The sequence below is a fragment of the Callorhinchus milii genome, unplaced genomic scaffold (genome assembly GCF_018977255.1).
Source record: "Callorhinchus milii isolate IMCB2004 unplaced genomic scaffold, IMCB_Cmil_1.0 Scaffold4, whole genome shotgun sequence".
Lineage (NCBI taxonomy): Eukaryota > Metazoa > Chordata > Chondrichthyes > Chimaeriformes > Callorhinchidae > Callorhinchus > Callorhinchus milii.
This window is the reverse complement of record NW_024704745.1, coordinates 3,765,980-3,792,185: the sequence shown is the minus strand read 5'-3', so window position 1 is coordinate 3,792,185 and position 26,206 is coordinate 3,765,980. Positions and strand designations below refer to the sequence as shown.

Sequence of the window (26,206 nt, the reverse complement as noted above, 5' to 3'; positions counted from 1 at the left end):
CTGGCGGCCCACGGGCCGCATGTGGCCCACGGGCCAATTCCATCTGTCCTCCGCTCCCCCCCAGCCCCCCACCCCTCCCCCCACACTCACCACCCCCACCTCCAGCTCCCCCCATAACCGTTATGTTCTGTTTCTGGAGGCCAACACGAAAAACTTGCTTATGCTCGGGCCACGATCGTTTAAATAGGGCATCCAACCCTCAGCAGCCAATAAGTTTGGACCAGCCTGGATTAGTCCCTCGACCTGGATTGTCTCTATATGCCATCCAATTCGTGTAGGCGTGGACTCTCATGGGTGCAATCCCACTTGACGCACTGCCTTTCCAATGTTGTTTCCAACAGCTGCTCCTCCCAGCCTCGCACAGTGAAATGACGTGGAAACGCTACAGGGCAATAACACTGGCACCCATCAAGATTGTTCGCGGCAAGTATCTCAGGACAGCTTGGGACCCGCCGGCTTGTCTGGCCGCAACTGCACCGCTTGGTTGCGTTTCCTTAACATCTGTCCGATGCCCATCATTGGGAACTTGCCCCTGCTTTTGACCAGGCTGGGGTTGCCCAGTTCGTTGGCATTAGCGTGGCCTGAGCTGGGCGGAATGGCAGACAGGGCGTGCAACCTCACGGAGGAGTCTCTCTTTTCTTTGCAGGTCGGCACAGTCCTAGCCGGGCTTGAACTCGGAGGCTTGGGGTGAGGGAGCGCTGGAGGCAAGGACCTGTACGAGGGGCCACCGGTCTGCCCGTTGTGTCCGTGCTGCGGAGCCGGTCCTATCCGCTCGTCTCCCGCGACGGGGGTCCGGGAGCCACTCGGGCACGGATCCTTCGCTCCCCCCTTTGGGCTCGCAACGTCCAGGGGCGGCCGGATGGGCATAGGGGTCCTGGGCAGGGGACGCTGCATCTCCAAGTACTCCAGGGAGTGGGAGTTGACGCACCCGTTCTTCCCAACGCTGGCTCCATCAGCAGAGACGGTCGGAACAGTCAGGTAAGTATCCAGCATCAGACCTGCAGGCAAAGGGTCATTATCATCATAAGAACAACATGAGAATTTGCTGGCGAAGATCCACCACCCTGGCAGTCACTTGCACATGTCATGCCCCAAACTATATACTGGAATCCCATGATATTATTTCTCAAAAGAAATCTATCTAATTTGTTCTTGAAAGAACCAACACTCTCTGCTTCGACCGTCTCCCTGCAGGGAGCCTGTTCCGTACGTTTGCTACTCTCTCACTGAAGTACTCTTCTCGCATATTTGTTCTGAATTTACCCCCCTTTCAATCGCAGCCCGTGCCCCTGTTCAGTACGAGATAAAACAGCTTATTACGGTCGACGTTATCTGGTCCTTCCAGAATCTTAAAAGCGTAATCATATCGCACCCCCAACCATCTCTTCTTCAGCGTGAACAGTAATAATAATAATTCTTACATGTGATGTAGCTCCTTAGCACATTGTTGAGACGTCTCAAAGCTCTGCATAGATTATACTGTAAAGTGGATGACAGACTGTGTGTTTTGTCAGGCAAAACGGATTAATCAGTGGTTTTAAACCCGAGATCTCCCAATAATGGGGTACTTTCTAAAGACGTTTGGACAACAATTATTTCAGCGGTAAATAAGGCGAGCAGCAAAGTCAACGTTGCCAATACCAGTCCCACATTTTAAAGCTACAGTTTACAGCGCTTTACAATTTTAGAAAGTGAGATTTATTGATTATTTATTTTACAAAGCTGTTTCGCTCTCCTCCTTGACCTCAGTCTTCCTCTCTCCCCCTCGAACCTTGAAGCTTCATTGTACACGCTGAGGTCGAGGGATGTCAAGTTTGTATTGTCAGTGGAATGGTTGAGGGTAAATTTGCTGTCCTGAGTGGGCAGTCGGGTGCCTGACACTTACGGAAACCCATCACCGTGCTTAAGAGTATCCAAACCAAAGTGAGAATCCCAGGCATCCCACCTGCACGTGGAAATCCCAAAGATAGATTGTTGGAATGCAATGCGCTCTCTCTCTCTCCCTGGAGGGATGCAATCCTGCTTACCTAATTCTGGAAAAGTATTAGGCACAGGTTGGCAAGAGCCAAGGCTTCGGGACCCCAGAGTGTGCGTTGGAGTAACTGCTGGAGTCTAACCAGCTAAAACCACATGGCTTGCTGTCTGGCAAGCTTTCCCACTGCTTTTTCAGCTAGGTCCACCCTACCTGTTAGGGCTTTGGCTTGCAGGGTTAACAGGAGCTGAGTGGGATGATTCCTGGCCTCCAGTGACTGGTCTGGCCTTGGTTGAACTCACAACCTTTTAACTCGTGGTCAAGGGAACAACTGCTTCAGCCAGGGTGACTCCAAGCCAAAAGTACACATGCAGGAAGACTCAGCTCTAGTTTGCAGCATGCATTCTTGAACAAACGCCACTAACAATGCAACGAATACAACTGCTATCAGATAGCGCGGAAGCCTCAAGTGCTAATCTGCTTGTAATATCATAACATAATAATCCTTGCATTTGATCTAGAGCCTTATCATGTCTTCGAGACGTCTCAAAGCGCTTCACAGAATACGCTGTAAAGTGAATTGACTCTATATTTGTGGGCCTTCCCTTCCTGTGAGTTCAAATTAAATAAAGTGGAACTTTGCAATGAAACGTTGCACGGATAAAGACCCACAAACAGCCGCGGATTGGGTGACCAAATTATTATTGGGCATGCCTGTTAGCGGTCAAAACTTAAAAACATGAGTAAACGATGAAGCATCGCTATCAGTCATACCCTTGTCTGGCTTGGGAGCTTTTCTCTCCTTGTGTACAGCCTTGGCGAGGTTTAAAGGAGCTGCAAAGTATGGAGACTGTTTGGCAGAGGCCAGGCCTTTTTCGTTTTTCTTTGCGAAGGGTTTGTGAATGATCTCTCCTCTTCTCTCTGCCTCCTTGCCCTTCTTCTCCTGCGGAGTTGAAATTAAATAAAGTGGAACTTTGCGATGAAACTTTGCGCGGATAAACACCGCACTTGTATTCCTGACCTCCAGAGTGTTTCCTTCCCCACCCCCTCCCCAACTCTTTTTAAGAGCGCAGAATGGGACAACCGCCACAATCTTCTGACAGGCCTTTGTGATCTCAAGCTGGGATTCAGGCCACACTTACAGTGCTGGTCAGAGTGATACAAGGCTGTAGAGTTAGTGCAGAGCACCTGACCTAGACCCAGTGCGGAACAGAGCAATGAAGATGATTTCGCGTTTCGCCCACAAAATACACCATCAATTCACTTTGCAGAATATTCTGAGAAGCGCTTTGAGACGTCTCGAAGACGTGATAATAATAATCCTTGCATTTGATATAGCGCTTTTCACGTCGGGAGGACGTTCCAAAGCGCTTCACAGAACACACTGTAAAGTGAATTGACTGTATATTTGTGGGCGAACGCGGCAGCCAATTGCGCACAGCAATGTCCCACAAACAGTCGTAGATTGAAAATGACCAATTTATTATTGTTTTGTTTTGGAGGGATTATTATTAGGCTCTGTGTGGAGTAAGGAAACTTGCCCAAGGTTTCGCCCTCTGCCTGGAATTGAACTCTGGTCTCTCGCTTGCAAAGCGAGTGCTCTTAACCACTGAGCTACAGGACTCCAGATAAGGTGATAAGGTGCTATATCAAATGCAAGGATAAGAAGGGGATTTACTTGTAATAATAATCCTTGCATCTGATATGGCGCTGTATCAGGTCTTCGAGAAGTCTCAAAGCGCTTCACAGAATATTCTGTAAAGTGAATTGATAGGTGCATTTTGTGGGGGAATTGCGGCAGCCAATTGCGCACAGCGGCGTTCCCACAAAGAGATGTGGATTGAGTGACCACATTATTACTTATTTATTTGTTTGTGTGTTTTGAAGGGATTATTACCCCGGGAAAGCAATCCATCAATCGACTAACAACTGGGTTCCTACTTACTGCTAGGGAAACAGAGTAAGGGTGTCGCCCCGCATGGGAATCGAACCCGGGTCCTCTCGCTTGATACAGGGGCCCTGCTAACTTTAGCAAGTACCCATAGTGTAAACAAGGCAATGCCACGCATGTGCTGAAAGGTTAAATTACAAGGATAGGGTCTGTAAACTTGGTCTGTATTCCCTTGAGCTCAGAAGGTTGAGGGGTGATCTGATTGAGGTGTTTAAAATGATAAAGGGATTCGCTAGGGTAGCTACAGAGAAACTATTTCCTCTGGTGGGGAGAATCCAGAACAAGGGGGGCATCATCTTAAAATTAGAGCCAGGCCATTTAGGAGTGAAATCAGGAGGCAGTTTTTCACACAAAGGGCAGTGGAAATCTGGAACTCTCTCTCAAAAGTCTGTGGATGGATGCTGGATCCGTTCAAATTTTCAAGACTGAGGTGGATAGATGTTTGCTAGGTCAAAGTATCAAGGGATATGGGGCAAAGACGGGTAATTGGAGTAGAGGTATAGATCAGCCGTGATCTAATAGAATGACGGAACAAGCTGTAGGGGCTGATGGCCTACTCCTGGTTCCTATGTTGTCGTGTTCATAATGACAACCAATGCTTCCTGTTGGCTTGTTTTCACGCCCTCAGGCCAAACTTGAAATAAATATAATTATATGCCTTGATGGTTATATTGGACTTTATACCATCCATAGTGATTTAATAGGATGGAGGGGCAGGCTTGAGGGGCTGAATGGCCTACTCCTGTTCCTATATCACTATGCCATTTAGGTAGGAGCTCAAAGCTTTTCAAACATCCCAAATCCAGACGAACAGCTGGTGAGAAGGTTGGTCCTTCAACACAAAGAGCATGTGTATGTATGTGTGTGTGTGTGTGTGTGGTGGGGGGGAAGGGGAGATGGGCTTCTCTCTAGGATCTGGCTACGAAACTAATTCACAGCTGTTGGGGTGAGAAGAATTCCAGAAATATCTGTTCACTTCCAGGATAATAATGATACTTGCATTTGATATAACGCCTTATCACATCGCACGTCTCAAAGCACTTCACAGAATACTCTGTAAAACTGATATTTTGTGGGTGAAACACGGCAGCTGATTGCGCACAGCAGTGTCCCACAAACACTCGAGGATGGAGAGACCAAATTATTATTATTAGTTTTTTGTTGAAGGATTTATTACCCCTGGAAAAGTGATCCGCCAATCGACTAACAGCCGGGTTCCTACTTACTGCTAGGTAAACAGAGGCGTGTGGAGTAAGGAAAATGTTTCGCCCTGGCCGGGAATCGAACCCAGGTCCTCTCGCTTGCAAGACGAATGCTCTAACCAAGACGCTACAGGACTCCACAGGATGGCAACTTTCCGCAAAGCAATTGAGTCCTCGATCCAGATCCTTAAACAACCTCTCCTCCCCCCACCCGCCATGATCAGGGTCAGCGAGCTGCCTAACGGCAGCTGGGACTGTTTGTGGAGCTGTGGTGGGCAAGCGGGAGCTTGGATGGGCACCATGACTAAGCCCGGTTGTTCAGCATCTCAAATGAAAGGCAGTTTCCTCCTGGCAGAAGTCAACAAGAAGTTCTGTAACCTGACAGTGGCCATGATTTACCAGCACAGCAGATGTCTCAAATCTGGAGAGAATAACAAAGAGGAGGTCGGATTGTTTGCTAAGTACAGAAGCCAGCCTTTCTGCCTTTTGACAGGCTTTGGTAAAGCATATTATAAAGGGATTATTTTAAATAGGCTCTCCTCAAGTGAATGCCAGTGACCGAAGAGGTTTTTTTTTTGTTTGAAAGGGTGTCTCCAAAGTATTAAGCAAAGGAAAACAGCTGTTTGCCGATGTTTTTATCCGGCAGGTGTCTGCAATTGTCAAGGAGAAGGGAATTTCTCTCGCCCCGCATCCTGGCCAAATAAAATTGGGTCACTCAGAAGTCATTCACTTCATGGCTGTTGGTGGGCCATTGCTACGTGCAAATCAGCTGCCACGTTTCGCCCACAAAATATACAGTCGCTGCACTTTGCAGTATAAAGCGCTTTACTGTCTTTGAAGCTCTTTGAGACGTCCAACCGAAGTGAAAGGTGCTATGTGAAATATAAAGATTATTATTATTATTAGCTGCTATGGAATAATAATAATTCTTGCATTTAATAAAATGCCTCATCGTGTATTCAAGACGTCTCAAAGCGCTTCACAGAATATACTGTAAAGTGAATTGACTGTGTATTCTTGTGGACGAACCTCGGCAGCCAATTAATCACAGCAGGTTAATGGCTATGAAGAGAGACTTGGAATAAACAGGTCAAATTGCGGGGATTATTATCCGAAAATAATAATTGTAATTTTGAACGGTCTATGCAGTGACTTGAATCAAAGGGCTTTTAGGACATGGAATTCATTGTCAAAAACGAATAAGGCTGAATCAATGGTTTCATTCAAAAGGTATCAGAACAGATACCAGGATACACACAGGGTAAATAACGACTGGGACAGGCTGCCAGGTTAAGGTCAGGGCACTGAGGTCTCAATTACGAAACATGTTGATGCAATGATTGGAGGATGGTATTCTAGAAAGATGAGATCAGATGGGATGAAAGGCCTTCTTCATAGTAATAATTACGTAATAATTATCCTTGCACTTGATATAGCGCCTTATCACGTCGCTGAGACGTCTCAAAGCACTTTGAGCGAAACTCGGCAGCCAATTGCTCACAGCAGTGTCCACAAACAGTCGTAGATTGAATGAATCAAATTATTATTATTGTTTTATTTTTTTTGGCGGGATTATTACTCCCGGAAAAGCGATCCGCCAATCGACTAATAACTGGGGTCCTACTTACTGCTTAGTAAACAGATGCGCGTGGAGTAAGGAAACTTGTCTAATATTTCGCCCTGCCCGGGAATCAAACCCAGATTCTCTCCCTTGTGAGGCAAGTGCTCTCACCAAAGCGCTACAGATCCACAAAAGGACACAAATGCTGACACCATGATAAGATTGAGGACGCCATACCTCCCGTGCTTCCTTCAGTCTATATCTATCCAGCTGACACAGTTGGTTCTTGAAACAAATACCATCAGTAAAGTCTGGCATCTGCAAAAAAAAAAGGGGATGAACAAGAATTCACGTGAGCATTTAAGTTATTTTGCACGGCAGGTGCACACAATCACCCTGACCACTGCAAACAGTTTACCACAAAATGTTGTTGATTCTCTCTGCTTTTATTTTACTTTACTTTTTCTGCTGAAATTATTGACCAAAAAGTAGGAGAATATTATTCATCCACCAAATCTCTTAAAAAAGTTACGAGTCCAACTGAATTTCTAAGCTGCTTTTCTCTTATTCTCTGGGCTATAGAAATAAAATCATAGGATATTACAGCACAGAAGGAGGCCATTCGGCCCATCGTGCCAGTGCCGGCTCTTTTGAAGAGCTACCCAACCGGTTCCCACGCCCTCGCTCTTTCCCCATATCCTTGCAAATGTACCTATCGAATTCCCTTTTGAAAGTTGTTACTTAATCTGTTTCCGCCAACTTTTCAGGCAGTGCATTCTAGACCGTAACAACTCTCTGGGTAAAGAAATCCATCCTGATCTCCCCTCTGGTTCTTTTGCCGATAAATCTTAAATCCTTGTGGTCCGACCGACCCACCCGTCAGTGGAAAATGAAAAAGCTTCGTTCTTTTTATTTTGCGTTATTGGTTTTGTTCAATCCATCATCTCATACCGATGGACTCCGAACATTCCTCCACTGAAGCTGAGGTCTTACGTGGAAAAAGTTGCCCGAGCACGGTATCTCTTCTCTCCACGTCCCTTGCGACCTACTGTCACCGCAAGTCATTTCCGAGCATTTTCTTGCTGCGACTCAGACTAGAGTCACCGCTCCACCCATTCCCCCGAGACCCAATGGTACTTACCGCAAAGCTTCTGATGTAGCGATCCAGCTTCCTGTCTAGCAGGAAGTAAACGGAGAGGGTGTGGGAGGCTCGGTTGGACAGCACAGTGTTTACCACCTCGCTGTATTTATACCCCAGCCGCTCGCTCATGTGAAGCACCACACTTTGGTTCAAGTCATCCGGATGAAGCCTATGTAAGGAGATTTACATTAGCGTTACAGAAGGTCACAAGGGAAGAGGAAACCTTTCAGAGCTAATCAGTTATAAAAGTTTTCTATCGGGCCAATTTTCACTCACAGAACATAGCAATTTATAACAATAATAATGCATTTGGTATAGCACTTTATCACGTCTTCGAGACGTCTCAAAGCGCATCACATCATACTGTGAAGTGAATTGACTGTATATTTTGTGGGTGAATTGGCAACCAATTGTGCACAGCAGAGTCCCACAAACAGTGGTGAATTGAGTGACCAAATTGTTTTTTATATATGTATATACGTTTTTTTTGAAGGGATTATTACTCCTGGAAAAGCAATCTGCCAATCGACTAACAACTGGGTTCCTATTTAGTTCTAGATAAACAGAGGCGTGTAGAGTAAGGAAACTCGCCCAACAATTTGCCCTGCCTGAGAATCAAACCCAGGTCCTCTCGCTTGCGAAGCAAGTCCTCCAACCACTTTACACTTATAAAGAGCCTTTCACACTGGTGGACCGTTTCAAAGTACTTTACAAAGACTGAGCGGGACCCTGAGCTGGGAAGGGGTTATAAGGTGTTGGTGTGCGTGGACGGGAGGCAGATAGGGAAGGGATGAGCCAATGGGATTTTGGGAGAGAATTCCATAAGGAGAGGGATATATGCTTACTATATGGACTGAGGCTTTAGCTTGTAGTTAACTTGCAGTTCCCTGAAATTCAAAGTTATAATAAGAATAATCCTTGCATTTAATAAAGCGCCTTATCACGTCGTTGAGACGTCTCAAAGCGCTTCACAGGATATACTGCAAAGTGCAGTGACTATATATTTTGTGGACGAAACGCGGCAGCCAGTTGCCCACAACAGTGTCGCACAAACAGCCACGGATTGAGTGACCGATTTTATTTCGGGGGGGGGATTTTCGGCCAGGACACCGGGAGAGAGAAACCGCCTTCTCTTTTTGAATAGCGCCACGGGATCTTTAAGGTCCACCTGAACAGGCAGACGTTCAGTATTGAGAAGTATTGAGACCTTGAAGTGTTAAAGTCTCGATACTTTTGTATTGTCTGCGTTGTAAACGTCTGCCTTGTTTTCTTGGGTTTCTTCACACTATGCGCTATTCCCTGGCTGAAGGATCAGAGTCAATCTGCTCCCACATTCCTCTGCCAACTCCCATTATTGAGCCAGTTCCCAGGAGATACACGAGACTGGCTGCGAGGGACAGTGATTTTCCAGCCCTCCGTTCTCTCTCTCCCTCTCTCTCTGTCTCACAGCCACAGTGCAGTGGACAGCTCATCTCTCGACCACGGTGCGGTCTGCCCTCAATCCTCTTTGATTTTAATGCAAAGTGAAAACATTCACCTCCCAAAAGGGACTTCGACTCCCACACACCTTCTGTCCCGAGAAACTTGCAGCTAGACAGTTGGAGCTCGGGATTCAGTGACATTTGGATATCCTCCCTCCCTCCAATGTCGATTCAGAACAAACAAACTGAGGCCACTGAACACGTGTCACCCTGGAGCAGCAAGTTCTACAGCAGAGATCAAAGCAGTACACTATAATATAATTTACCCTTCACGTCGGGAGGACGTCACAAAGCACTTGACCGTCACTGCTCTCTGGGCACAAACAAAAGTACCAACAAAAGCTGCAAGTTTATAGGGTCGATGGTGTGGCATTTCTTAAGGGGATTGTTCCACTAACAAATCTGAAGTCCATAGAGCCAATTTAATGGGACTCGGCTTCCTGAAGCGAGAGAATGGTAAACCAGCCAGGGTTCCTGCTCCTTTGAACACGGCAGTCCATTTGCACACAGCAATGTCCCACAAACAGCCATGAATTGAGTGACCAATTTTATCGGGGGGATGGCTGGCCAGGGCATCAGGAGAGAGAAGCTCTCTCCTCTTTTCGAGCAGTGCCATGGGTTTTTAACGTCCCCTTGAACAAGCAGACGAGACCTCAGTTTAATTTCTCACTAGCGGATGGCACCTCCAACAATGCAACGCCCCCTCCCAGCACTGCATTGGAGTGTCAGCCTGGACTTTGTGAGTTCAATGGATGGGGGGCTTGAAACCACATCCTTCTGACTCAGAGGTAAGATTGCTATCAACTGAGCCAGGCTTGACACTACAGTCAGTGAGTAGCAAACGTATGGAACTGGCTGCCATTTTAATTTTAATTGTTGTAGGGTCAGTTAAATTCAGAGACGGTGAAAGCAGAAAGTGTTGTTTGTTTCAAGCACAAACTGGATAGATTTCTGTTAGGAAATAATATCTCGGGATACAGTGTACAGTTTGGGACACGAAATGTGCAAACGACTGCCAGGATGGTGAAAGGTGAACTGGATGGACCGTGGTCTTCTTTTGCCCAGCAAATTCTTATGTTCTTATGCACTACATCTATAGCCAAAACATCGACGCTGTTGGATCTCGGGCTGCAAATTGTAATAATAATCCTTGCAGTTAATAGGATTGTCAAGACCTCTCTCCAAGTCTACATCGTCAAGACTTCTCTCTCAAAGAGCTTGGCAGGACACTGCTGCCAAGTGCAGTGACTGTGGATTTGTAGGCAAACTCAAATTGCAAACCACTTAAAAAGTTCAGGCTGAACTCTCGTTCTTCGCACCACCTGCCTGTTGCCAATTAAAACCACTAGGCTTTTAATTAAATAATGCCGCACTCAAGAGGTTGGCTCAGGAAACCGCTGCAACAGACTCCAAACAACTCTTTCGCGCCAAACATTTAATTTGCTTTCATCAATTATTAACTTTCTGCAGAGCCCACATGTGGCCAAGACTCGAGTCCTGTTACCATGTTGTCTGGGACGGCTGTTCTAAAGCTTCCATCGCACTCCTTGCTGGTCTCCCTAGCTCCACCGTTCATAAGCTCCAACTCAGCCAAAACTCCACCATCTGCATCCTCACTCGCACCAAACTCTGTAACATAGGAACAGGAGTAGGCCATTCAGCCCCTCCGACACTGTTCCGTCATTAGATCAGGTCTGATCTGTACCTCAACTCCGTTGTATAAAATGCAATAATTATTATATTATTTTGAAGGGATTATTATCCCCAGAAAGTGATCCGCCAATCGACTAACAACCGGGTTCCTACTTACTCGTAGGCGAATAGAGGCGCGTGGAGTACGAAAATGTGTCTAACATTTCAGGCACAGGGAAGCTACAAACGTGACAGAGCGGTTGAACATTTTGCATTAACTTGCTGCGTGCTGCAGATTTTCCTCCCTGTTTATGACTGAATCTGGAGCCAATTAAACTGTACTCCAACCTCACAGTGGCTGCCAACTGAAACGTTGCCAATCTTCGTAAAATATCGGCCCCTTCCACCACCCGTGGGTGGAGTGTTAACGCTCGGTTTTATTGTACCTCATAGCCATGGGGCATTGGCTTGAGCCTGTGAACTTAATATTTGCGGAATTCCTCGTCTCAGCCACACTGTCTGCAGAGATGCCAATGATTTGGTACCCAGGTCCCTACCAGGAGGAAAGGGATACTGGAGAGTGAGGCATCACTGGATTGCTCTTATGGCTTGCGGTGTGGGGGATGATGAAGTCCTCTAGTGCAGTGGTTACAGCACTCGCCTCGCAAGCGAGAGGACATGGGTTCCATTCCTGGGCAGGGCGAAACCTTAGGCAAGTTTCCTTACTCCTATTTATCTTGCAGTACGTAGGAACCTGGGTTGTTAAGTCAATTGGCGGATTGCTTTCCAGGGATAATTAACCCTCCCCCCACCTCCCAATCCCAAAACAATTTGATCACTCAACCCACGACTGTTTGTGGGACGCTGCTGTGCGCAACTGGCTGCCCACAAAATACAGTCAATCTATGTTACAATATGTTCCGTGAAGCGCTTCTGAGACGTCCTAATGACGCGAAAAGGCGCTGTATCAAATGTGAGGATTATTATTATTATTATGACGCTCAACACAGGAGGACACAAAGGGGAGTCGATAACCAGCTGTCTCAGCGTTAGCAAGGTAACGAAGCAGTGATAAGTCACCCAGTGGACTGGATGATTAAAAACCTTCTCCATCTTCTCAACACCTCCCGCATTCAGACATATGGCACGGGTTTACTGTGTCCAGCACTGGGTGAGTCGTCGGCAGGGGTTTAACTGTCAGTACGGGTTCACCTATTGCCATTTACCTGTCAGTATGAGTAACCCCTGTTGACGTAAGTTTACATGTTTGCTATGGACTTACCTGTTTGGGTAGGCAACCCGGCACTCGGGTTTTCCGGGGTAGTTTTGGTTCAGCCAGCGGTCAGCCAGAACCTTGTGCACATTGGGCCTCTTGATGGGGTCCGGCTCCAGAAGGGACTTCAGGAAGTTCACAGCGACTGGAGAGAAAGCAACATACGTGTGATCAAAGCAGCCCTCTCCCTCCACTGCAGTGTCACGCTCCCTCATCTCCTTAATAATAATCCTTGCATTTGATACAGCAGCTTATCACATCTTCGAGAATTCTATAAAGCTGTTCAGAGTATTCTGTGAAGTGAATTGACTGTATATTTTGTGGGCAAAATGCAGCAGCCAATTGCGCACAGCAGTGTCCCACAAACAGTCGTGGATTGAATGACCAATTTTTTTCCGACAATCGACTAACAACCGGGTTCCTACTTACTGCTGGGTAAACAGGCGTGTGGAGTAAGGAAACGTGTCTAAGGTTTCGCCCTGCCCGGGAATGGAACCCAGGCCTTCTCATTTGCGAGCCGAGTGCTCTAACCAATAAGCTACAGGACTCCTTCTGTTACTGCTGTTGTTGACGAATTCCTACCTTTCAACGGTTCGCACAAAGGCACAGCTCGCACGCACCGTTTTGGTCCTTTAAATGATTCCTCTTGTTCTGCAACAGAGCTTCATTCCAAAGTAATCCCTCACTCCCATTTCATATCCAGCAGTCAGTCTGGCTTCCATTAACGTAAACTGAACAGACATCTGTTTCAACCCCCCTTCATTTTCTCTGTGACTAAACATGGTGTTACTGCCTGGAACTTACAATTTGAACTTTAGTTATGAAAACAAACCTAGTCAGTTCCATCCCGCTCCCCGACACACCCACCCACCCCTCAACCACCCCCCATAATATGGAAATACTTATCACGTCTTCGAGATGTCTCAAAGCGCTTCACAGAGTATATGGTAAAGTGAATTGACTGGGTATTTTGTGGGCGAAACGCGGCAGCCAATTGCGCACAGCAACGACTCACAAACAGTTGTGGATTGAATGACCAAATGATTATTATTTATTTATTATTTTTCTTTTTTTTTAAAGGGATTATTTCCCCTGGAAAAGCAATCTGCCAATCAACTAACAACCGTGTTCCTACTTACTGAAACAAAGGCGTGTGGAGTGAGGAAACTTGCCTAACGTTTTGCCCTGCCCGAGAATAGAACATGGGTCCTTTCGCTTGCTCTAACCAATATACTATAGAACTCATCCCAATTATGATTGCACTACCACCCAATGATACATTGAGCAGCAGATAGAACACAGCACAGGTCTGAGTTAGCTGATCACTAACTGTGTTTTCAATTGGCTTCAGTGTCTTTCTGAGAGGGACAGAGGGAGGCAGGGAGGGAGGGAACGAGGGTGGCAGGGAGGTTGGGAGCATGGAGGCAGACATACATATACATACACACACACACACATACATACATATGATTTGCCTCAGTGCACCACAGCTTCTGCAGGTTGTATTTCTTAATGTGGTAGGGCGCCTGGTTAGAAATAACACCGCCATTTGAAAATATCCATATAGGTGCCTCTATTTAAGGTGGGCAGTTAAATGTGTTTATTGAGGATGGGGTGAGCTCCACGGCTCTCGAATGGGCCTGGTGTGGAAAGCCAGACTGGATGCAATGTTACACTTCAGAAGAAAGGCAGTTGTGCAGTCCTGTAGCTTAGTGGTTGGAGCACTCGCCTCGCAAGCGAGTGGACCCAGGTTCGATTCCCAGGCAGGGCAAAACCTGAGGCAAGGTTCCTTTCCCCACTCCATCTGCCTCTGTTCACCTAGCGTAAGTAGGAACCCGCTAATTAGTGGATTGGCAGATCGCTAAAGCCCTTTGAGACAACAACTGTAGCGCCCCTCACGCAGAGTAGCATCCCAGAGCGAGACGTCTAGAAGAGGTGATAAGGCGCTATATCAAATGATAATTACTATTATTCAATTTTAATCCGGTCTGTGCAGCGTTAGCTGACCTCAGCCACGGATACTCTTAAACAACAACGACGATAACTTGGATTTATACAGCGCCCTCCACGCTGGACGGCGTCTCAAGAGTGCTTCACAGTAACGGATCCCGGGGCCGATCCAGTGGGAGGGGGAGGAAGGTGACCAAAGGCGCGGTCGAAAAGAAAGGTCTTCAGCCGAGACTAGAAAATAGGAAGAGAAGGGGCGAGGCAAAGGGAGTGAGGAAGGGAGTTCCACGATGATGGGTTTCCACGTGTGTCTGACACAAAGCTGAGGAAAAGAAAAAAATGACATAAAACCGGCTTCAAACTTCAGAAATCGCCAAATTCTTGATGCTCTGAAAATTTTGAGAAAGTATTGCAAACCTAAGACCCAAGTGGAATGAATATCTAACCCACAGGAAGACACATTTAAGAAGACTGAAAATGATGGTAATAAATTGAGACCAACAACAACAACAACAACAAGATTCCATTTATAAAGCGCCTTTCACGTCAGGAGGACGTCCCAAGGCGCTGCACAGTTGGGTCATGACCCGAGCAGGGGGGAAATGGTCAGGGTGAGGGGAGGGAAGGGAGGGAGCGAGGAGGGGGGAAATGGTCAGGGTGAGAGGAGGGAAGGGAGGGAGCGAGGAGGGGGGAAATGGTCAGGGTAAGGGGAGGGAAGGGAGGGAGCGAGGAGGGGGAAGAGAGTCGAGAGGGGAGCTGAAGGCTCGGGCGCGAATGTAAAACGTTATTCAACTGACAATCTGTTTTACTAATGTGGTGACCTGTAGCGTAGTGGTTATAGCGCTCGCCTCGCAAGCGGGTGGACCGGTTTTGATTCCCGGCCAGCGCGAAACCTTAGGCGAGTTTCCTTACTCCATCCACATGCTTCTGTTGACCTAGCAGTAAAGCAGGAACCCAGTTGTTAGTCGATCGCTTTTCCGGAAGTAATAATCCCTTAAAAGAAATAAGTTGGTCACGACCGTTTGTGGGACGCTGCTGTGCGCAATCGACTGTCGCGTTTCGCCCACAAAGTATACAGTCGAATCACTTTACAGTATATTCTGTGAAGCGCTTTGAGACGTCTGTGATAAGGTGCTATATCAAATGCAAGGATTATTATTATTATTATTTGCCCTTTAAAACCTCCGAGTTGCCAGGCACCTCAGCGCCAGTATGAAACAGCTGCTTGGACCTGCTGTTAGTTAAAGTCCTTGATGTGTTATTACCTGACGAGAGGTGAATGGGAAGAGGATTCATGTCCTTGTCCACCATTTTCTGATGCAACGCTCTCAAGCTGAATGGCTCCACGGTGAAAGGTAAGGTCCCAGTCAGCATTGCGTACGCATTGACACCTCTGCAAACGAAAGGGGAAAGACATTAGCAGAGCGGCCAGTCCAACAGAACATGTCTATTCACCTGTAAATCTCACATTTCCTCACCCCTTCTTAATAATAATCCTTGCATTTGATACAGCGCCTTATCATGTCGTTGAGACGTCTCACAGAATGCACTGTAAAGTGAATTGAATGTGTATTTTGTGGGCAGCCAATTGCGCACAGCAGTCGTGGATTAAGTGACCAAATTATTATTATTATTATTACTTAAGAGATTATTGCCCCCTGGAAATGTGACCCTCCAATCGACTAACAATTGGGTTCCTACTTACTGCTAGGTAAACAGAGGCTTGTGGAGTAAGGAAACCGGCTTAACGTTTGGCCTCTCACCTACTTACTTTTTAATTAAAATTTTAAAAATCCTAAAAATGAAAATAAAAAAAATGTAGGTTTTCCTCCTGCCCCTCCCCGCCCTCCAGCTCTCCTGATCCCATCCACCAGCTCAGGTGCGGATCCCTGACTGTTCAGGGCTTTGGGACGTCCTCCTGACGTGAAAGGCGCTGTACAATTATAATTTGTTGTTGTTGTATAAATACCAGTTGTTGTTACTTTATCGCTTCGCTCGGCCCGGGAATCGAACCCAGGTCCTCTCTCGCTTGCGAGGCGAGTGCTCTTAACCACTACCTGACAGGACTCCACAAGTGTGCTTCAGCCTCTGCCAATCAGCAAAACTTTGTAAGTATTGACTTAAGTAAGCCTCGATGTTAAGGCATCAACGCGTGTGTGCATTTTGCCAAGTGCTGCCAATCTGCTTAGTCGATAGTTGAAGCACTTACATCGACCATATATCCACCTTGGGACCATACTTCTTCCGGGCTAACAGTTCCGGGGCTGCGTAAGCTGGACTTCCACACTGAGTGCTGAAAGGGTCTGAGTAACCCAAAATACCGGCACAGTTACTCAGTCCAAAATCTGAAAGAGAAATCAATGAGTATCAATCACGCCCCAGCCTTAGAGCACCAATAATTATAATATGCATTATATAATAATGATCCTTGGATTTGATTTACGTCAAAGCGCTTCACGGATTATACTATAAAGTCAATTTACTTAGTGGGTGAAATACTGTAGCCCATTGCGCACGGCAGTGTCCCACAAATACTCGTGGACTCAGTGTCCAGTTTCTCATTTCATTTTTTTTTGTAAAGGTTTATTACCCCCGGAAAGCGTTCCTCCAATCAACTAACAACCGGGTTCCTACTTACTGTTGGGTAAACAGAGGCGTGTGGAGTAAGGAAACTTGCCTAAGGTTTCGCCCCGCCCGGGAATCGATCCCGGGTCCTCTCGCTTGCGGGGCGAGTGCTCTAACCCATAACGCGACAGGACTCCACCAAATTGTATATTATTGTACTAAATCAAATTGATACATATTACTGTAATTTTAGGTTCTCTCTCGCTCTCTCTCTCACAACTCTTTTCTAAATTTAAGAACAAATCATCCCAAAGTTTCCTTTCCAGCAGCCAACTTCCCCTCGGAGGACAAGGTTCTAATTTCAGTCGAGCATCTCCAATCTTTGCATTCTAATTTCAGGGTGGATCCTCTCAATCTACTCATGAGCGGAAACATTTCCCCTGTTAACGCCCTAGCACACGCTGACTGACTGTCCGTACCTATTAGTTTTATATTGCTGTGCTCATCCAGCAAAAGGTTCTCGATCTTCAAGTCCCTGCAGGGAAACAGAGAAACGTTTTAGTGACAAAGCGGCTTGGAAATAAGTCGTCACCGAACTTGATATAGCCTGATCAGTCGCGTCATTGAGACGTCTCGAAGCGCTTCACAGAATAAACTGTAAAATGAATTGACTGTATAATTTGTGGGCGAAACGCTGCAGACAATTGCGCACAGCAGCGTCCCCACAAACAGTCGTGGATTGAGCGACCAATTTTTTTTCAAGGGATTATTACCCCCAGGAAGCGATCCGCCAATCGACAAACAACTGGGTTCCTGCTTATGCTGGGTAAACAAAGGCATATAACTCCTTTCATGTCGGGATTGAGTGGCCAAATTATTATTATTTTATTTAATTATATTTCTATTTTTTGAAGGGATTATCACCCCTGGAAAAGCGATCCGCCAATTGACTAACAACCAGGTTCCTACTTTACTGCTGGGTAAACAGAGGCGTGTGGAGTGAGGAAACTTACTCAAAGTCTCGCCTTGCCTGGGAATCGAAACCAGGTCCTCTCGCTTGCGAGGCGAGTGCTCTAACCGCTGAGCTATGGGACTCCACATTGACACGGATGACGCAATGTAATAACCGCTTTGTCACAAAGGTCACCGACCTGAAATGTTAACCCGCTTTCCTCTCTCCATTGATGCTACCTGACCTGCTGAGAGTTCCCAGCGACTTCCACAGCATTTTTATTCCCTTTTAAGTATCTATCCAATTGTACAGCACCCCTTCACACGGGGTCTGGGACTGCTGAACATTGGCACACGCACACACACACACACACACACACTCACATGCGCACACTCACTCACTCCCACTGTATGCCCTACCTGTGGACCACTCCTGCCTGGTGTAGATGTTCCACTGCTAGGGCCAGCTGTCGGATGTACTTTCGTGCCTCTGCCTCCTCCAGTATCTTCCTGTCGTACATTTTGTGCATCAGGTTGCCTCCCGTGCACAGCTCCATCACCAGGTAGTAGCTATTCTCAGTTTCTAATATGTCCAAAAGCTGGGTGATATTGGGATGTTTGATCATTTGGTGGATCTGACCCTCCCTTCTCAGATTCTTCGTTACGTACGAGTCTTTCCTGGCTTTTTTCTTGTCGATGACTTTCACCGCCACCTATCAGATCAGAGAAGTCACAATTAATGCTGAGAAGGAAATTGCACACTAAATGCACGTTCACTACACTTTGCAGTGAACAAAGTGCTTTTGAGGTGTTAGCCGACATGAAAGGAACCATATGCCTCTGTTTACCGAGCACTAAGTAGGAACCCAGGTGTTAGGGGATTGGCGGATCGCTTTCTGGGGGTAATAATCCCTCGAAAACAATTTGCCATTCAATCCACGACTGTTTGTGGGACGCCGCTGTGCATTATTGCCTGCCGCGTTTCGCCCACAAAATGCACAGTCACTCCACTTTACAGCATATCCTGTGAAGCTCTTTGAGACGTCTCGAATACGTGATAAGGCGCTGTATCAAATGTAAGGATTATCATTATTGTCTTTCATTTTTATGGCAGTTTATCACACCGACACATCTCAGAGCACTTCACAGTAAAGCCGCTGACAAATGCAGTGACTGATTTGTAGCCAAATGTGGAGTCAAGCTGTGCACTTAACAAACTCCCGCGAACAGCCAGGACCAATCTGTCTGGAGGACTGTTGGGTAATGACACCGAAAGAAACTCCCTTCTCTTCTCGAGTAAGTGTCGTGGATCTTTAACATCCACCCGGTTTTAATGTCCCACCCGAAGTACAGAACCTTGTGGAGTCCTGTAGCTCAGAGGTTGGAACCCTCGCCTCACAAGAGAGAGGATCTGAGTTCGATTCCCAAGGCAGGACAAAACTTAGGCAAGTTTCCTTACTCCACACGCCTCCGTTTGCCCAGCAGTAAGTAGGAAACCGGTTCTTAGTTAAATGGCGGATCACTTTCCGGGGGTAATAATCCCTTCAAAAATAATTAAAAAAAATAATAATGTGGTCACTCAATCCACGGCTGTTTGTGGGACGCTGCTGTGCGCAATTGGCTGCCACGTTTCGCCTACAAAATACACAGTCAGTTCACTTTACAGTATATTCTGGGAAGCGCTTTGAGACGTCTCGAAGACGTGATAAGGCGCTGTATCAAATGAAAGGATTATTATCATTATCAAGGGATATGGGTGAAAGGCGGGGGGGGGGGTAACTGGCATTGAGGTACAGATCAGCCATGATCGAATAGAATGGTGGAACAGGCTCGAGGGTCTGAATGGTCTCCTCCTGTTCCTATGGTCCTTTTGTATCTTTTAAACCCCACTTCTTGCAATGCCTTTTCCCTTATACTCGTGCATATCCACACTTCCCAAACATGGACTGATTTCCAAAATGGTCTTAAACATTAGGACAACGGTCCTAAGGATAAGACCACAGGAAATTTTGTATGCTGCAGGCTTGTTCGTATGGTACAGGAACCCTCCACCACCACCACCACCAACAGTCATCTAACAAAGACCCCAGTGAGACTCTCTCCTTGCGAAGTGAGGTTAGATGAGTGCCAACCTTCCCTGCTCGAGAGAGTGTTTAGACTGGGGGCTGTACACATATTTCAAACTGGACACTGTTATTACAACACGTGTCAGTCTAGACTCGAGCTAAGAATACACAGAAAAATCCTCTTTTAGTTGAAAACCACGCATGTCCCAAGCAGTGTGGAAGATTTGGCTGCCACTCCCTTACCGTTTGAGAGGAACATAGGAACAGGACGAGGCCATTCAGCCCTGTGAGCCTGTTCCACCATTCTATTAGATCACGGCTGATCTGTACCTCAACTCCATTTACCCGCCTTTGCCCCATATCCCTTAATACCCTGATCTAACAAACCTCAGTCTTGAATGGATCCAGTATCCACAGCCTTTTTGGGGCGAGATTTCTGCTACCGTTTGGGTGAAAAACTCCTCTTGATTTCCCTCCTAAATGGTCTGGCTCTAATTTTGAGATGATGCCTCTCTTTTTTCTGGATTCCCCCACCAGAGGCAATAGTTTCTCTGTAGCCCCACTTTATCGTTTTAAACACCTCAATCAGATCACCCCTCAACCTTCTAAACTCAAGGGAATACAGACCAAGTTTACGCAACCCTGTTCTCGTAATTTAACCCTTTATGCCCTGGTATCATGTTGAGGAACCTGCTCTGCATCTCCCTCCAGAGCCAATATAGCTTTCCTGAGGTGTACGGTGCCAATAACTGAACGCAGTACTCCAGACACGATCTGGCCGTGGCTCTTTTTCCCCGTAGAGGGAGGGAGGAACCCCATCACCCCAGGATTATTCATGGGATAAAGTCACGACGCTGATTGCAGCAGCTGAGTCTGCACCAAACAAGCTGAGAGATGCCATTCTACGGAGCTCGAGAATGACCTCAACTAAGCTGCAATCCAAGGTGATAAGACAGTGCCTCGAGCTTTTCAGCCGGGTTTGGGCATTGCGTGTCAAGGAAGACCTTCCTCTTCACCCGTGCCTACAGCCACCTCCCCTCGGCCCCGGCGTCACTCTCCGCCACCCTCAAGCGCTCTGAGCTGCTACCCTGCATGAGGGGGCGCTGGGTAAATGCAAGTTGTTATTGTTGTTGTCAGCCTGACTAAGTTGATAGCACTCTGGCCTCTGAGTCGAACGTGTGTGGGTTCAAGTCTGTCGTCAGCACTTTGAACTCACAATCTAGACTGGCGTTCCATTGCTGTGCTGGGGCGGGTGGGGGGCTGTTGTTGCTGCCTTGTTGGGAGATGCCGGGATGTGAGAAGTTAAACTGATATCCTTTCTGGTTGTCGTTAAAGATCCCAAGGAACTGGTTGAAAAGCGAAGGGAGTTTCTCTCTCCCAATGTCCTAGCCAACAATCCCCCACCCCTAAATAAAACCGGTCATTGATCTCAAGGCCATTTGTGGGACATTTGATGTGCACAAGTTGGCCACTGCGTTTGCCTACAAAAGTGCCTAGTCACTCCACTTTACTTTGCAGGAGTATATCCTGTAAGCGCTTTGAGACGATCTGATGTGAAAGGCACTCAACCAAATATTAGAATTATTATTATCGTTATTCAAAAGCCGGCGGTGGGAGGGATACTGGTATTTTAATGTATGTTTGTAGTATTAACGAACACTGCAAATTTGACCCCCTCTGTCATTCAGCAAGAGAATCTCAAAGCAAATGTCACCTCATTTGCAATAATATTAATCATGAACAATCAGAAGCTCTGCATTGTTAGCGTAGACTATATTTAGCTCCGAGCGTCGATGTGGGAGCTTGGACCCACAACCTTCTGTCTCAGAGGCGAGAGCGCTAGCAACTGAGCCAGACTTTGTAAGCAGGAGTGTAATGGAAAATGCAAAAGACACAAGTGGCGATGTCAGGCCAGTTTTATTTATAATAATCCTTGCATTTGATATGGCGCCTCATCACGTCGTTGAGATGTCTCAAAGCGCTTCGCAGAATATACTGTGAATTGATTGCACATTGTGGGGCGAAACGAGGCAGCCATTTGCGCACAGCAGTGTCCCACAAACAGTCGTGGATTGAATGACCACATCATTTTTTTTTTAAAAAGAGATTATTACTCCTGGAAAACAATCCACTAACAACCGGGTTCCAACTCGCTGCTAGTTAAACAGAGACGTGTGGAGTAAGGAAACTTCCTCCTTACGCCCAGGAATCAAACCCAGGTCCTCTCGCTTGTGAGGCGAGTGCTCTAACCACAATGCTACGGAACTCCACTTTTAGTTCATTCACAACATGAAAACTGCAACACAATTAATTGGGGAGGGGATCGAGCACTGCAAAGACTGTGCCGCAGGATACACTCAAACCTATTGCACACGACAGCTCTGAGCTGAATGTTAGCAGCAGACGGTTTCAAAGGCTGATGCTATCTGCAAATTCCTCAGTAATGCAGCAACAATCACCCTTTCATTGCCATTTTTTTGGTTTGAGCTATTGCGACTTTTTTTTTAAAACATTTACTTTATGGATAGAATGAAACGGAGGGCATCTCTCTACAGTATTGGGAGTCCCCCTAGAGTAGATGATTGCATTTATAGAGCGACTTTCACGTCGGGAGGACGTCCCAAGGCGCTGGACAGTTGGGTCGGGACCCAGGCAGGGGGGAAATGGTCAGGGTGAGGGGAGGGAAGGGGGGGAGCGAGGAGGGGGTAGAGAGTCGAGAGGGGAGCTGCAAGCACGGTTGAAGAGAAAGCTCTTGAGACCGGCCTTGAAGGAGGAAAGGGAGGAGGCGGCGAAGGCACTGGGGGATGGAGTTCCAGAGCCGAGGGGCTGAGAGGCTGAAAGCCCGGCCACCGATGGTAGGGCAGTTTGGGCGGGGGATGTGGAGCAGACCGGAGCCAGAGGAATGGAGGGTACGGGCAGGTAAGTAGGGGAATAGTAGGTTGGAGAGGTAGGAGGGAGCGAGGCCGTGAATGGCCTTGTAGGTGAGGATGAGGATCTTGAATTCGATCCTCTGAGGGATGGGGAGCCAGTGGAGGCGAGCGAGGGTGGGAGTGATGTGGTCGCGAAGCCTGGTGCGGGACAGTACACGAGCTGCAGAGTTCTGAATGACCTGCAGCTTGTGGAGGGAGGTGCCGGGAAGGCCGGCGAGGAGAAAGTTCCCATAGTCCAGCCTTGAGGTGATAACGGCGTGGACCAGTGTTTCAGCAGCGTGAGGGGTGAGGTAGTGTCGCAAGTTTCCTTACTCCACACGCCTCTGTTTACAGAGGCAGTAGGTAGGAACGAGGTTGTTAGTCGGTCGATTGGCAGATCGCTTTCCAAGGATAATAATCACTTACAAAAAAATTCGGTCATCCAACCCACGACGATTTGTGTGGAACGCTGCTGTGCGCAAATGGCTGCTGCGTTTCGCCCACAAAATATACAGTCAATTCACTTGACAGCATATTCTGTGAAGCGCTTTGAGACGTCTCGAAGACGTGATAAGGCGCTGTATCAAATACAAGGATCATTATTATTATATAAACATGTCTTCCTGGCAAGAAGCCAGGGCTCAACGGGGGTGGGGTGGGGGGGAGCAGGGGCGACGCAAAATAAACTCCCCCAAGTTGCGAAATCACCCTAAGTTACCTTTTCGCCAGTCAGGATGTGGAGCCCTTCTCTCACTTTGGCAAAGGATCCCTCTCCCAGCTTCCTCCCGATCAGATAGTTGCCAACCCGCTTGGTGTGGTGAAAGTTGCGGATGGACTCCCTGGGCACGTGAGCCACACAGAGAGGAAGGTAACTCTCTACGCTGAGGCTGGGGATGTCCCCCAGCAGGGCTGAGTCCTCCAGGCTTTCCTTAGCGGCGGCTGGCATCCTCCTGTGAGAAACAACAGCTTTTCAATGCACATAGTCCTTTCGTTAATGTAGCGCGAGCAAGAGGCCCCGGGTTCGATTCCAGATCGGGGCAAAACGTCAGGCAAGTTTCCTTACTCCACACACGCCTCTGTTTAACTAGCGGTAAATAGGAACCTAGTACTTAGTCGATTGGCGGATCGCTTTTCCAGGGATAGTAAGCCCTTCAAAAACATTTTTTTTTAAAAACTTGGCTATGTGCAATTGGCTGCCGCATTTCGCCCACAAAATATACAGTCAATTCGCTTTACACAATATTCTGTGAAGCGCTTTGAGACGTTCTTGAAGACGTGATAAGACGCTGTATCAAATCCAAGGATTATTATTATTATTTGACATTGATACATCATCAGAGCACTTTACAGGATGTACTGTACAGTATAGGGATTGTGTATTCGTGGGCAAATGCAGCAGCCAATTTGCATACAGTCGTGTCCTGCAAATAACAATGAGGTGAATAACCAATTTATTGGTCAGCCGGGTGTCTGATACATGCGGAAACCCATCACCGTGCTTAACAGTATCCAAACCAAACTGAGATTTCCCTGCATCCCACCTACACATGGAAATCCCAGAGATAGATTATTGGAATGGAATGCTATCTCTCTCTCTCCCTGGACGGATGCATCCTGCTCACCTAATTCCAGAGGGTATTAGGCACAGGTTGGTAAGAGTCAAGGCTTGGGGACCCCCAGATGGTGCATTGGGGTAACTGCTGGAGTCTAACCAGCTAAAACAGCATAGCTTGCCATTGATATGCCAGCCTGGCAAGCTTTCCCGCTGTTTGTCCAGCACGGACTGCTCTACCCATCAGGGCTTTGGCTTGCGGGGCTAACATGAGCTGAGTGGGTTGACTCCCTGCTCAGAAAACCCCGTCCACCCCCCCAAAAGACACAGACACACACACAGGAAGGGGAAAAACCGCGACGAACAGAGAGGATGAAGCGGAGTCGGCGCTGACGTGAGATGAAATGAATAATCTCCTCATCAATTTCCAATTGTAATTAGATTCTGTAATCCTCACACCGAGACTGAGTGGATCGGATCTCGCCCTCACTGTAAAAGACCAGTAGGTTTTGGGGGGGGGATATTGCAATTGCTTTCCACCAAAATGAAAAGGGATTTAAACACCACCCCGGCCCCATACCCCACCGCAAAAGTTTTTTGTGGGGTCCTGTAGCTCAGTGGTTAGAGCACTCGCTGCTTCGCAAGCGGGAGGACCTGGGGTTCGATTCCCAGGCGGGCAGCGCGAAACATTGGGCGAGTTTTTTTAATCCACACGTACGCCTCTGTTTACCTAGCAGTAAGCAGGAACCCGGTTGTTAGTCGATCGGCGGAATGCTTTTCCGGGGTGGCGGGGGTGGGGGGAAGGTTAATTACCCCTTCTTTTTTAAAAAAAACAATAACAATTTGCTCACACAATCCGCGGCCGTTTGTGGCACGCCGCCGTGCGCGATTGGCGTTTCGCCCGCAAAACAAACGACCCCCCCCCCCGTGCGGCGTGTCCTGTGAAGCGCTCTGAGACGTCCGGAAGGTTCGTTAGTGCGCTATTGCAAACGTAAGAATTATTATTATTGTTAGCGTTATGATTATTATTATCGTTGTCGGAAAAAAACACCGAACTTGTTGGCGCACTCTCCCAAAGAAAAACACACACTCACACACATAATCTCTCTCTTCTCCCCCCCCACCCCCCACCACCACCCCACCCCATGTCTCACCTCCAAACAGCACAGACACCAACCCCCCCCCCCGCAAAAAAAAGCAGTGATCCGGGAAGTCAGTGAACTTTTCCAAAGCGATGCTCCTGTGTCCTCATCTTGTTGTTGTTTGCTGTGATTTTTTCCTCCTTCTTTCTCGCTCTTATTTTATTGCTGTTCTCTGGAGTTGTTTTGCCCGGGGTTTTCTTCCTTTCTCTTGTCTGAGCGCTGATCACATCTCTCTCGCGCGCTCTCCCCGTCTCTTGTCTCTTGTCTATCCCTCAAACCCACTAATTCTTTCCAGACGTTACTTTTCCTGGTCTCAGAAACACGTTTTTTTTAAAGTATTCTCTCTCTTTCCTTTCTCTCTCTCCCCTTCTCCCTCTCTGTCTCTCTTTCGCCTTCTATCTTTCTCCTTCTTTCTCTCTCTCTTTCCCTGTTTCTTTCTCCTTCTCTTTCTCCCCTCTCTCTCTTCCTCCTTCTCTATCCCTTCTCTTTCTCCTTCTCTATCTTATCTTTCTCCTCTCTCTGTCTCTTCTCTTTCTCCTCCCCCTCCGTCTCTTGCTTTCTCTTCTCTCTATCTCTTCTCTTTCTCCTCTCTGTCTTTCTCCTCTCTCTACCTCCTCTCTCTTCTCTTTCTCCCTATCTCTTTCTCCTTCTCTCTCTCCTTCTTCTCTCTCTTCTCGGTCTCCTCTCTTCTCTTTCTCCTCTCTCTCTCTCTGTCTCCTCTCCTGTTTTTTCTGCCCCCTTCTCAGGTTCAAGACGCAGTTAATCTCGTCCGCCCTTAGAAGCCAAGGAGGTCGATTGGTTCGTTTGCGAACATCTTGACCATTTCTGGTCAGTTTCGTACGCTGCTGGCTGCTCTGTGTC

General features: G+C 47.3%; 1 protein-coding gene across 1 annotated transcript; it reads right to left on the bottom strand.

The window, feature by feature from the left end:
* Positions 1-113: 113 nt before the first annotated feature.
* On the bottom strand, positions 114-25,718 carry hunk (hormonally up-regulated Neu-associated kinase). The gene is made up of 11 exons (XM_007906706.2): positions 25,358-25,718; positions 23,370-23,601; positions 18,097-18,389; positions 17,205-17,260; positions 16,370-16,505; positions 15,426-15,553; positions 12,223-12,358; positions 7,828-7,996; positions 6,924-7,004; positions 2,747-2,915; positions 114-998 (listed from the first exon to the last, which is right to left on the bottom strand). Exons 2-11 carry the CDS (start codon positions 23,595-23,597, stop codon positions 433-435), a joined length of 1,962 nt encoding a protein of 653 aa, XP_007904897.1. The 5' UTR covers positions 23,598-23,601; positions 25,358-25,718; the 3' UTR covers positions 114-432.
* Positions 25,719-26,206: the final 488 nt, after the last annotated feature.